This window comes from Dipteris shenzhenensis, chromosome 5 (genome assembly GCF_047967505.1).
Source record: "Dipteris shenzhenensis isolate YYH24624 ecotype China chromosome 5, Dip_SZ_1.0, whole genome shotgun sequence".
NCBI lineage: Eukaryota > Viridiplantae > Streptophyta > Polypodiopsida > Gleicheniales > Dipteridaceae > Dipteris > Dipteris shenzhenensis.
In genome coordinates this window covers 338,734-353,005 of record NC_141600.1, presented here as the reverse complement: position 1 = coordinate 353,005, position 14,272 = coordinate 338,734, and the positions used below count along the sequence as shown (strand labels likewise).

The 14,272-nt window shown below is 44.2% G+C and overlaps 1 protein-coding gene across 1 annotated transcript in view; it reads right to left on the bottom strand.

Moving 5' to 3' along the window:
• LOC147901450 (methylsterol monooxygenase 2-2-like) overlaps positions 1–14,272 on the bottom strand; it is a 65,206-nt gene that overhangs the window by 20,473 nt on the left and 30,461 nt on the right. Inside the window, exons 3-5 of the mRNA XM_087374538.1 lie at positions 6,002–6,147; positions 5,758–5,877; positions 5,410–5,622 (exon numbers count right to left, since the gene is read on the bottom strand). Of these exons, the coding sequence (XP_087230664.1) occupies positions 5,410–5,622; positions 5,758–5,877; positions 6,002–6,147 (479 nt within the window). The remainder of the gene's footprint in view (positions 1–5,409; positions 5,623–5,757; positions 5,878–6,001; positions 6,148–14,272) is intronic.

Sequence of the window (14,272 nt, the reverse complement as noted above, 5' to 3'; positions counted from 1 at the left end):
TTGTTTTTTATTTAAATTTTGAGAGCATGGCTTGTTCACCTGCACGTGAAGCCAAATTTTTCCTGGTCTGCTCTTCCTGAAGCAGAAGTCCTATCAACTCATGAAAAGTCAGGGGATTTGCACCAGTACCTTGGGTATCCAAATATAGGTGTTTCCAAGGTAATCATCCCTGGGCCTCTAGTGATCTTGTGGAAACCCAACGGGGAAGCCACCGGCCATTTGTTTTCTTCCAGTGCATGTACTGGCATCATTCCGTGCTGCATACATGCTTTCCAAGATATCCCACGCTGCCCTGGAGGTCTGACACGACCGGATATGCGGAATGATAGATCTTTTCACTGAAAGAGAGATGCATGACAAAGCTAAGGCATCCCGTGATTCCCATCTCTTCTGCTCTGGAGTATTAACTGTAGCTGCACCAACAACCTGTCCTCTGCAGCTGCACCCTGTGCACGACCTCTTCCACCTCCTTGCTGAGGAGGGGTAGCAGGTGCAATATCTGCTGGTCGGATCTCATCCCCATTGACATAATCCCATAGATTCCGAGAAATCAGAATATTACGTACCATAAAACTCCAGAGGGAGTAGTTGGTACCATCCAACTTGTCTTCTTGTGAAAGACCACCAAATGGAAACTCATTCTGATTTTGATGGGCCATTCTTGAGAAAAAGATTGAAGCAGATACAGAGCTGAATTCCCTTACTGGGAATGGAATGCACAACTTCCAAAAAAACACAGCCAAGCACGGGCTGTATATGCAACTTAGATTTCTGTACTTGCGCTATCAGAAATCTGTCCAAGCATCAAAAACTCTCCAAAATCTGCCAATAGTGCTTCAAACACTCCAAGAAAGGCAGTATGTACTAAATACTCCAAAAGGCACGCAAATCTAGGAAGGGTACAGGTGGTATGGTACAGTACGGACTATACGGTATAGTGTGTACGGGCAATACGGTAAAGTTGTACGGATGCTCCTGCGCAGGTACGACAACCTGTACGGCACTGTACGGTAAGTGGACGAACGATGTACGGCGCTGCAACGAAATGTGTACGGACACCTTTTGGGGAGTGTACGGCGCTGCAACAAAATGTGTACGGACGCCTTTACGGGAGTGTACGGCGCTGCAACGGAAGATATACGGACGGTGTACGGCAGCAGTGCGTCGAATTCCGTACAGTCTTACGGGCTGTAGGGACGAGTTGGAGCAAGCTGAAAACGTGAAGCAAAGGGGTGCCTTGAAGGGAGCAGGGAGCCCGAGGCTCTTGAACCCGCTCTGATACCAAATGTGAGAAATAGAGTGAGTGAGAGAGAGCAAGAGAGAGTGAGAGAGCAGGAAGCTTGGAAGCTGAAAGCTTAGTTGCAATAGAAGAGAGTACCACACATTGAAGGAAAAGATAAGGTTTTGTCCTAGTGACAAAACCTTAGTAGTCACTAACCATAGTTAGTGAACTAACTGCGGTTAGGGGGAAAAACCTCTTAAAGAGGGAAAAGTGCCCCTAACTAGCTTATTATATTACAAGAATCACAATCATCCTCATGTTCCTCTTTGAATATAAGTACAAAATACATCTGAAGTTTACATATAACAAACTACAAGGAAGACCAATCTGTGTAAAGTATTCCTCAATGCGTTGATACCAGGCTCACGGAGCTTGCTTCAGCCCCTAGAGCCTTCTTGAGTTTGCACACAGTCTTTCAATTGGTCTAAAATCCCTAGTGCTGCTCCACATAGACTTCCTCCTCCAAGTTACCATTCAAAAAAGCACACTTTACATCCATCTAATAGGTCCCCCCAACGTGAAAAAATGGGAAATTCAATTCATTAGTTGCCGCGCACGTCGAAGGAAGGTATTGAGGTAAGGTTGGAGCCCGAATTGATGTATTTGAGCTTGCATCTTCTCGATCCTTTTGCTAGCTTCCACCTCTCGAACCTTCTGCCACTAGCAGCTTCTCCAGAAGCTTCTCCGCGCCAATATATAGAGACCAGTCTCCCCCCCCCCCAAGTAGGAGGGCAAAGAGGGTGAGGGGAGGAGGAGAGATCGAGCGAGGCGGAGAGGGGAATTGCAGGAGTGAGGCGCGGACTAGAGTGTGTAATATTCAGCATTAACCTATGATAATGCTTGGCGCAAGCGCGCACAAGCAACTAATTAATTGAATTTAAATTTCTCGAGTAATTAGGTGCAAGTAACTTATAGTGGACGGCCAATGCTATCACTATCTGAATAGTCTACGTGTGAGTTGTCGGTACAAAGGCCTCGTCACAATCAAGACCTTCCACCTATGAATAACCTTCGGCCACCAACCTTGCTTTTAAGTGTCGAAAGTCCCATCTGACTTGTACTTAGCGTTTTAGTCTAAATAAAAATAGGGTTTTAAAAAACTAGCAAACCCATTTAATTTTTAATTCATTTTTTGCTAAATTACTCCCAACAACAAAAAAAAGGCCAACTGCTCATTATTGCAAGTGTGCTTCTTGCACCAAGACTTTGTCCAACTTTGCATTGTCATAGTTAGGTGGACAAAATACAGCCACGGGAGTCTCGTCAAACTGAGGGAGATGAAGGCTACTGATGCTCAGTGAATGCTCCTGCATGCCTCTGGTAAAAAGGGCTTCGGTTGGATGCATACAATGAGGCAAGAGCCTCCTTTTCACGAGGCGGGCCAGCCCTAAAAATGGCCAACCAGATCAGGACCGTATTCAACTGACCAGATCAGGCCTGACCTGTTCTGTTGCATCTCAAGCCAACCTGGTCAGCATTTTACCCAACCAGCAGGTTGGGTTTAAGTCAGATCTGCCGACCTGATCCAGCACTTCAACTACCAGTCTGCATTCCTTTCCAGGCGCCTACAGCTTGCTGCAGATCTGATCCAGATCTGCTATTGTCAAGGGTTGCAGATAGCAACCCTAATCCAGTGTAACCAAAAAACATGTTTCTAGTAGGCGAAACACTTAGAAACGTTTCTAGACGAAACGGGTGAAACACCCTAGTACATATACCTAGATGAATCCAGGAACATTCCCAAACTCATCCTCTAAAAACACAACATAGTGCAGTTTCAATCTCACGAGAGTCACTTCATAAGATTGAAAACCATAAACTCCATCACGCGTAGCAGGGACTAGCTACTATGACATCCTAACTGACGTCATCAACGCCCAACAGTGGGTGTAGACCATAGTACAGGTTGTCACATGTATCTTGACTCTTTTGAGAGTGCTCAATGTGTATATGTGTAGGTTGTCACATGTATCTTGACTCTTTTGAGAGTGCTCAATGTGTATATGTGTATATGAGAGCTCTTTTCTCAGAGAGAGAGAATCTGAAGATAATTATTTATGTTTTATATATAATTCATATAAAATACATTTTTTAAACCCGTTTCTAGACAAAACGCCTGGCAAAACCTAGAAGCGTTTCTTGTCACACTGCCCTAACCTGGTTGCACCCCCCCAGTCTGAGGCCTATTTCTGCTGCCAGTCATTTCTGCATATGGGGGCTCACGATCTCTAGCACGGCTCACTTTTTCTCAGAGCAGGTATATGTACAAGACAACCTTGCTATCAAGTTTACCACATGCAATATTTAGCGAAAGCCTCTTCTTGACCTGCCTTTGTGAAGTATTCAATTGCCAAATGCTTCTTCCAATAAGCAGAGTCTGGTTTTCGACTCAAAGCTCCTGGCCCCCTTGATAAAAAATGTCTTCTGGAACATACATACTCTAAAACTCCCCATATGTGCCTTCTGAGACATGCATAGCTTACCATGTCTTTACTGACTAGCCTTTCACGAGGTATGGCACCAAAAATACTTGCAGTTCCAGCACTTGGATTAGTGACATTGAGGCTCAAAAACAACATTATAAGAACAAGACAAGCAGATACTAGACGCATGCATCTTCACCTTATAAATTCACAAGGTAGGTTAGTGAGGTAGCTTTGTAACTGCCTGCTTCAGCAAGAATACATATGGTTTGTTCTCAAAAGGTATGTGGGACCCAATGCCCATTGTTTAGACAGACTTACCCCCCATAAAGTACGTAGTCCAAAGACTATGTATACCTGTGAAAAGATCATGAGATTACACACCTAACTCTCAGAGAGACACAGTGCTCATTCAATGTTACATCAAATGCAGAGGCCTACTTGTCATCAGTAACCTTGGCAGCCTGCTACAACCATCCACGCGATCAGCAGACAAAGCAGCTGTTGCAGATCAGTCTACACAGAAGATATGCTTTACTCTATTCCCCAATTTGTTTAAAGCCTTGTCTCTTTTTCCTTTCTTTTCTTTTCTTTTTCAGGTTCGGGGAGGCTATGGGCTCAAAGAATAGTACAGCATAGGTTATTTATACGTCTAGATTTGATAATTCTACAGGTACATAAGGACCTTTTCTGTAAGCAGGCCCCTGGGCTACCAATCTGGCTACAGAAGGGGAACATTCTGCATACACATTTCGCCATTGACATGCTATACAATGGAAATTTTTGCAATTGTAAATTGGACAACCATAAGACTTCATACTTGTGCCCAAACTCAAAGCTTGTGGTTTAACAGCAGCTCTCGCGAGGCTATGTGGATGCACATATTGTTCTATCCTACTATTATTTTCAGATGTTCTGCTTTCTAACTTCTGCAATTTGAGTTCAGTTGTCAATCAAGCTAGCTTATCATATTTCTACAGGTCTCGATAAGCAAAATTCTTGTGTAGAAGTATAGATGCCATCTGGAAATCTTTGGCAATGAAGGTTTGCCTTCAAAACAAGATGTACTAAGCAATAGGATGGGTCCTTCCTACATGCTTTATGTTAATAACTGGAGCTGAAAAAGGCAGGAAGGGGTAACGCTCTTGGGGGCTCAAAGAATAGTACAGCATATGCTATTCTGTCTCGATTCTAGGGGTGGATAAAAGGGACTTTTCTGTAAGACCCCTTGGCTATGACATGTACCATACATCTCAAGTACACAAGTAAACACAAGGTCATAACTCTAATCTGAATATAGAAAGGGAATCTTTCCCACCTGTACAGTACATTTTATTGACATGCTATATGATGGAATTGCCAACTCAAAATCAGACAACCCCCATAAGTCTTCACACTTGGACCATACACTGAGCTTGTGGTTTAATAACAGCTCAAGCTAGGCCACATGAATGCAAGTATTTTTGCAATAGGATCCTGTGAGACAACTGGAAGTGGAAAGTCAAGGCTTCTGCTAGCAGTCCAGAGACAAATGTCAATAGTCTTCTCCTAAAATCGAAAATCCAAAACATTGATCTCATAGAACCAATTGAACTCCACAAGCCAGCCTACAGTTATTAACTCCATTGCAAATAATGATTGGAAGCCTTGGAAAAGAATCACACATGTCCCTCTAGCACCAGGACTGGTAAGTAGTGGATATACCCCCCATAGATGGGAAACACCCTTGAAAAACTCCAGGGAAAATCATAGCCACAGTGTGCTTCAACTGTCTCCAAAACTCTCAGTATCATCCAAAGCCATAGTGTGAAAAGGTGAGGGCCAGTTATTGCAGGACCAAAGAACGTTGCGAATCCAAGAAATAAGATTTCTGCCGGATGAGCATACTCTGAAGTCAGACCGAAAGGAGTAGCATACCTGCAGGTTAAGCAACATGACTATCATTTTAAGTGGCCTTTACAGCAATAATCACAACAATCAGCACCAGTTTCATCCAGAGTGAGGAAAAATTGCAAGACACAATAAGTCAGGTTAAAATATGGTGTATCTTACTCATGGTGTACACTGTGCACATGTTTGTAAAGCCATTTTGTGTGCAGAATCCTGTGACCCCAGTAGAAAATAAAATCCTCAAGTATGAAATATGATATAATCTGGAAAGCCACAACCTTCCTGCCAAACGACAACAGAAATGAAGTAAGAAACGGGGGCATTGCTTTAAAACCAGATTACATTGCGCACAATTCCTGATTGACCATCTACTTATTTGCAAGAAATGCTAAGAATTCAAGCTCACCAAGAGGGTAGAGGCAACTTGCTTGTCATCCCCATGGACTTGAAAAGTGGATATGAGAGCATCATCAATGGCAAATTCACGCAAGTATGATACAATAATAGGCGCGTGATACATTTCTCTTGAGCTGCAGTTGTGTTCATTTTTCCCTGAAAAACATCCATTATTTTGATTAGAAAAGCTATTCACAACATTAAACGTCAAATAGAGTCTATAATAAATGAAAAACTCCATACATTCATATATGCATGCATGTGTATGGTGTATGCATGCACATGGAGGTGCCTGTGTATGGGTGTGTGCACGCATGCGCATGACTACTCGCAGAGAGACAAAAAGAGAGAGAAAAAGAGACAGAGAAATACGGACATGGACATGGACACACATGAGGGGATGTGAAGACAGCAAGATTTTGTCCAAATCTGCACCAGATCTGCAGGTTCAAGCAATTTACAGCAATTTTCATTTTTCCAGACAGCAAGCAAGTTTGCAATAGGCTCTATGTTGTGTCGTGATCCGGCAAAGCCACAGATAATATGGGTCAGCTTCCACAAGAAGAACAGGTCTCAAGAGGCGCAGTGTCTACTTTCTTACAATTTTGACCCACAGATAATATGGGTCAAAATTGTAAGAAAGTCCTACCTACAATAGCACTATGAGGTGCTCACATTGTCCCCCTACATACTGTGACATCATGATACCCCCCTCAACATGAGCAAACTGAATGCCCAAATAATAGTGCAGCTGTCCCATGTCTGACATTTCAAAAGCTTGCTACAAATCAGCCTTGAAAGCTGCAATATGCTGAGTATTAGGGCCCGTGATCAGCATGTCATCCACATATAAAATCAGCACTAAAAAATCAGATCCACTCCCACGGACATAAAGAGTGGGCTCTGTGGGGCATTTCTGAAAACCAAGGGACAGTAAGTGTGCATGAATTTTAGCATACCATGCCCGGGATGCCTACTTCAAACCATAAAGGGCTTTCCTCAGCCGGCATACCTTGTTTTTAGCGCCAACAACCTTAAAGCCAGGAGGTTGTGTCACATAAACTTATTCCTGCAGATCCCCATGAAGAAAGGCAGTCTTGATGTCAAGCTGGTGCACTTACCAATGGTGATGGGCTGCAATGGCAATGCATCTAATAGTAGTAATCCTGGAAGTTGGAGCAAAGGTCTCCTCAAAGTCAATGCCTTGTTGTTGGGCATACCCTGTTGCAACAAGACGGGCTTTGTGTCGATCTATGCTACCATCAGATTTCCTTTTTAATTTGTAGACCCACCGGGTACCAATGGCATGCTTGCCAGGAGGGAGATCTACTAATTCCCATGTGTCATTTTTGGCAATAGATTGTAGCTCAGCTCTCGTGGCATCCATCCACTCTTTGCTGTCAAAAGCATCTTTATGGCACAAAGGCTCTTCATTGCAAGCTGTAGCAAGGAGTGCAAACTCAAGAAAGTGACCATGCATCTGTCTATTCCCTGATCTTGTTTGGGCAGCAAGAGGTTGATCTTGTTTGCTGTCCCTCAATGTGTCAAGAAGCCATCTGGGAACTTGCCTTTGCTATCTATTGACAGCTCTTTCTTCAATCACTGCATCATGAATAGTGGGATCATTCTGTGCTAGAAGAGGAACTTGCAAATCAGCATGGGGTGCTGGCTGATCATTGCTTGTTGGAGGGCTTGCAGGAGGCTCATGTTGCTGGTCAAAATCCCCCTCTGAGGGAAGCAAAGGTAACCAAGAGTCAAAGGCATCAAACATGTCAACTTCTGGCTTAGCTTTGCAGTCCACAAGAGGAGAAGCTGAATGTTCAGCAAAGATTACATCTCTACTGACAATAATCTTCCCAGTATTTGATTGGTACAACCGATACCCTCTGCTCTCCTGGCTGTAACCAATAAATATGCATTTGATTGCACTATCATCAAGCTTATGTCTCAGCTGAGATGGTACATGAACATATGCAAGAGACCCAAAAACTCTCATGTGTGAAAGTGAAGGCTTCCTGCCTTTCCATGCTTCATAAGGTGTAACAGTCCTCAATGCCCTTATAGGTGATCTATTCAGCACATAGTTGGCACACATCACTGCATCAAGCCAAAATTTATTGGGTAAGGACTTGGCCTGAAGCATACATCTGGCCATCTCCATAGTGGACCTGTTCTTCTTTTTAGGAACAGGATTATGCTGAGGAGTGTAAGGAGTAGTGCATGAGTGAACAATGCCCCGTGAAGACAAAAATGCATCAAACTCCTTTGACATATACTCTCCCCCCCCTATCTGTGTTGAGGGTGACAAGCTTGCATCCTGATTCATTCTCAACCATATTCAGCCACCTCTGAAAGCATGAGAACACTTCAGAATTTGGCTTTTAAACCATATACCCAGCAATATCTTGTGAAGTCATCAATTAGAGTCATGAAATATTTGTACCCCCCAATGGCATTTGTCATCATTGGGTCACAGACATCACTATGTACTAGCTGCAATTTCCTTTGTGAGAATTTTGGACAATTCTTTTGAAAAGGAAACCAATGCATCTTACCCAAAAGACAACCCTCACACACATGTTTGGAAACTGTGTGAGTTTGAGGTACATCATTTGCCATGCCCTGTGAATGTAACTTGGCAAGAGCTCTATACTTGAGATGACCCTAGAAACAAGGTTCCAAAAATGTCTTGCAACAAGAATATGTTTCATGAGATAAGACCACATCGGATAGTTGGTGCCATCCAACTTATCATCTTCACGAAGAATGCCAAATAAATCATGATTGTTGCCAACCATTGCAAATAGGACAAGTAAAAAATGCACTGACAAAGTGACCCAAAAGATAGCCTCAAGGCTTGCAACTGCAAAAAATAGGACTTGCTGTCCAAATCTGGAAAAGCCCCAAATTAAGCTGTAATTTGCAAATGTGATCAAATGGCCTGCAATTTCTTGCTAAATTCACTGCAAATCTGAAAGTATTGTGCAATCTGCCTGCAATAGACCAAAAAGCCCCAATTTGTAGAGCAAAATTGAGGCAAAAATGGGGCAAATTCAAGAAAGGCCCCAAATTATCTGCAAATCTGCAATCTACTTGCAAAATCGTAGCCCGAATGCAAAAGTCCCAAATGTCACCAAAAATTTGCAAATCTACTACAATGCAATGTCTACTCCCAAAATTGAAGCCAAACGATGGCTGGTGCACAACTTCGCCTACAAATGAAGGACACCGAACACCTTCAGCCTGCAAACAAATCCTGCAGTACAAAACCGTACGGAATCCGTACAGTGTACAGACAGAGAAAATGTGCGGATGTCGAAAATCAAAAATGTACGTACAATACGAAAATCCGTACGTACATTAGTACGAAAATCCGTACAACTGTACGGACAGATTCTGATGCACATTACGAAAAAATCCAAACGACTGTAGAGACGAGCTAACGCACCGTACGAAAATCCGTATGACTGTACGAACTATACGGAATCGTATGGACAACAGGTCGTAGGGTCGCGTCGGAGCTGTGCGGGACATCCGGTAGCTGAGCTTGACGATGGAGCTGAAGTGCGGGAGCTGGAGCTGGAGCTGGAGCTAGAAGCAAGAAGTAGGGAGCATGTCCAGGAAGGAAGTGCTCTGATACCACTATAGGCTCACAGAAGCAAAAGGATGCACAAGAGTGGAGCAAGAAGTGGAAGCCGTCACATCAACTAGTTGAATGAAAATGAAAGTACAAAGTACTATAAAAGAGAACCCTAGGACCTAGTGTCCTAGTGGTACCACTAGTACTGGGTGTCATAAGACACAAAGTACTACGTGACCTAAGTGCCAATAAGTAAAGCTACATGGCACATACCAAGGCCCAGAGGGCATTAATACGACCGGGAGAAGATGGCCTATAGCTAGAAACGGCCGTGTCTAGTAACTATGACACCACTGTTGGCTGATAGCATTTACTCTTGGTTTTATATTCACCTCCAATTCCTGGGACGAGGAGGTAGAAGCCTCACCCTCCTGCTTAGACGCTTTGCCTTTCCCTTTTACAAAATTGGTCTTGGCAATTTTGGCTAATAGAGTAAGACATTTATGCCATGGATGCCCTAGCTTATGTTTCTTACATCCGAAACATTTACCCTCCTTAATCAGCTTTTTCTTCTCATCATCAATCATGGAAGGAAATGGTATCCATCCAGGACATTTTGTACATAGCTTTCTCCTTTCCTCTGTTGAAGGGTTTACGAGGATTCAATTTCCTCTTAGCAATCTCAGATAATTTACTAAGGTCTCTAAGGGTGGTTGGGTTAAGCATTCAACCTCATATCTCACTGTCGAGGTTAGGGCTGCTAAATACTTCTTTCTTCTATCATCCTCACTCTTCTTAGGTAACTCTAAACAGAGTTTCCAAAACCTGGTTGTAAATTCAATGTTACTCTTGTTATCAAAATGCCTGAACGTTTCCCAATAGAAGGTCAATTCTTCTTCATGCCTTCAGCTGAAAGTAGCCTTCAGCTGCTCAACAAACTTAGACCATTAAAGAATAGGCTCTTTTCCTCTTTGTAATAAGGACCACCAAATCAAGCATCCAGACGAGCTGATGCGCCGAGAGCTGTAGCTTAACGATGGAGCTGAAATGCGGGAGCTGGAGCTGGAAGCAAGAAGCTAGGAGTAGGGAGCAGGTCCAGGAAGGAAGTACTCTGATACCACTGTAGGCTCACGGAAGCAGAAGGATGCACAAGAGTGGAGCAAGAAGTGGAAGCCGTCACATCAACTAGAAGAATGAAAATGAAATAACAAAGTACTATAAAAGAGAACCCTAGGACCTAGTGTCCTAGTGGTGCCACTAGTACTAGGTGTCATAAGACACCAAAAGTACTAGCCCTTCACAAGGGCAAGTGCACAGGTTCAGATGAACTTTCTCCCTCCTCCTTTATTGCTTTTTGGGATATGATTGGGGGTTACATTACCTCAGGCTGCAAGGAGTTTGGGACTCAGGTGAGATGCCTGGCTCACTTACTCATGGTCTCATTCATCTCATCCCAAAGGCAGGATGCAAGAATTTTTGTGTCCCAGTGGAGACCTATCACTCTCTTGGGCACTTGTTACAAAATATTGACCAGAGCAATCAGCCTGCAAGAATTTTAGTGTCCCAGTGGAGGCCTATCACTCTCTTGGGCACCTGTTACAAAATATTGGCCAGAGCAATCAGCCTGCGTTTGCAGCCCATACTTCCAAATCTTATTCATGATACGCAAGCTAGTTTTGTGCATGGCAAAAGATTTTTTATAATGTCTTCTCATTCTGGGAAGCTTCAGAGTGGGCTATGCAGAGGGGCCAGAGGTTGGCAATTCTGAGTAGATTGGGGCTTTTTGGGGGGCACTCTTTTTTCGTTTCGGCTTTACAGATGCACGGATAAGAGGGGTTTCCCCTTTATATAGATCAGCCCACAGCCAAGCGCTTATTGGTGGGGTAAGGGGAGAGAGTCATTTCAGATTTCCCGCCAAGGATGCCCTCTTGCCCCCTTCCTCTTTTTGTTTGTGCCTGAAGCTATGAGTATCTACATTAGATCTCAAGCTGATATATACCTAGATGAATCCAATAACATTCCCAAACTCATCCTCTAAAAACACAACATAGTGCAGTTTCAATCTCACCATAGTCACTCATAAGATTGAAAACCATAAACTCCATTACGCATAGCAGGGACTAGCTACTATGACATCCCCACTGACGTCATCAGAGACTTGACAATCAACCTTGGGAAGACCAAGGTTATGGTCTCCAACACCTCACATGCAATGGGCCGTCGACTCAGCTTCACCTACTGTGGTGAACATTGGGAAATAGTGCAGTCCTACACATATTTGGGAGCAGTCTTCACAACACAGTTAGGGGAAATGGAAACAAGGAACGAAAATGGAAACGAAAACGGAAATGTTTCGGGATTTTTGGAAGGGCTGAAACGGGGAAACGTCACATCAACGAGGGGGGTTTAGGGTGAAAGAGGGCTGGAGGGGATGGAGGGGAGTAGATGATGATGGAGGGCTGAAGCAACCTGCAGAAGAGAAAGGAGAGCAAAGGAGTGAATGGGGCTCAAGGAGGGCTGGAAAACCTTGAGGATGGAGAGAGTATGTGGCTGAAGGAGTGGAAGGAGGCCAAAATCGAAAGCAAAAAGACCAAAATCGGGGCTGGCGGCGAATTTCGCGTCATTTTGGAGACCTAGCAGCTTTTGTTGTTTGAAACAGCCTGTTTCAGGGCTCTGAAACGCATTTCAGACTGGCTGAACGTTTCAGCCAGCCGTTTCAGGGTCCTGAAACGTTTCAGAGCCGATCTAGGCTTATCTAAAACAGCATTTCAAGCTTGGCTGGGCTCTAAAACGCGTTTTAGCGTAACTGTGCTTCACAGGCCCCTCTTCACAATGACACATGCAGCCCAGGCACAACTTACGCAAGGGCAGAGTGCTTTGGCCTGGCTAGAGAGAAAATGCTTCCAGGCACACTTCCAAGACCCACTGGCGAAGGGCTGGCTCTTCGACACACTCGTGCGACCGAATGCCATGTATGCAACACCCTTCTGGGGATGTGATCTACCGAAGACCGAGTGGAAGAAATTTGACCGGCTACAAGTAATTATGGGATCCCGGATGATTCGGAGTAAGCCCTCAGTCCCACATGAGATAGTGCAGGCGGAGTTCGTCAGGACTCCTCTATAGGTTGATGCCATCTTTCAAACAGTGACATTCTACCACAAAGTTTGGGACTTACCTTGATGCAGTCTACCAAGACTGGCCATGGAGTCATCCAAACGACTAGCAAAGAGTGGAGCAGACACATGGTATGCACGGATATCCACATGGTCTGCCAGTCATGGTATTCAGATGGATAGGCTCCCCCCCTTTCAATACAGTATGGACGCACCCCTTCAGTCAATCCCGCAAGACGAGGTTAACCATATCATACAATTAGATCTCCCCACCAAGTCCCAGTTCTATCGTGACCACTTCCTGAGGGTGTCAGAGGAGGGATTCGTCATCAAAGCCCAGTATCTTGAGAGCAGAGGAGTCTCGCATGCACTGAGGATCGCCATTGGACGTATGCGTGTTTCGTCTCATCAGTTGAGGAGCGATTCATCATCAAACCCCAGTATCTCGAGGACCATAGTCACAACAAAATGTGTTTCATTGGAAAAGAAACGTTTCTCTCCCAATGAAACGTGATTGGGGCAAATGAAAATTTGGGGCTTTATCCAAAGTCTTGTGATTTGGGGCTTTTTCTAAGGTTTCTAGACATTTGTGTCGACCTACTCATCTCTTCCGTACGTCCATCGAATTCGTGACCTCCCAGCATAGCATGATGATCATGGAGCCCTGACAAGCCCATACTATTCTATCTGTACAGCGTACTGTTTGTCCGCACGACAACGTGCAACCTGGCTATGAGCTTCCATACAACCAACAAGGACCTAACGTGAACCCTACAAGCACTTGGCTTTCCGTGCAAGCGTACAATTATTACATAGACCCGTACGGTCCTTGGCGTAGGCACCCGTACAATTGTACGGGTCCTTGACGTGGACATCGTGCAATCGTACGATCATAGCGTCATGGACCTCCTGTACGGTCCTGAGGTACTAACTACGGTGAGTTGGTCCTCTTCTTTCACCTAATTTCAGAGTCCTTTCAATAATGCACGCATGCACAGGCTACAGCCTCACCGTGAATGGCTTGTTGCAAGCAAAGCTTAGACCTACCTATTTCTCTACTGTCAATTGAGCTCTCTTGCTTAGAACCTGCCTATATCTGACAAAGTATTTATTAGGTATGTGCTGTGATACTTGAACCTTTCATCTTTTTTGGTGCATTATGCTGGCATCTCTTTCCTCTTATCTGTTCAATGTTGTCACTCTTAGTGATTGGAGTTGTATGTACTATGCACAAGTCACAGCCTCACAGATTCAGCCTTCTAGGGCCTACTAGCCTAGGCTATCTGAAATTTCTGATTCACAAGGGAAGAAAATGGGCCGTTTGAAAGATCCCGTTTGGAAGGAGGTAAATGTGGAGGAATCTTATCGTGCTTCTGGGTCAAAAAAGTGGAAGTGCAAGCAATGTGGGGGCACCTATCGTGGAAGTGCACCTCGTGTGAGAGATCACTTGCTTGGCATCTCTGGAAGGGGTGTAAATAGTTGTGCAAGAGATGTCCCAAATGATGTGCTTCTTGTTTTGGGAGGCATTCTAGGCTCATCAAAGAGACAGAGACTTGAGGCTCCCCAGGCTATTTGTATGCATGGA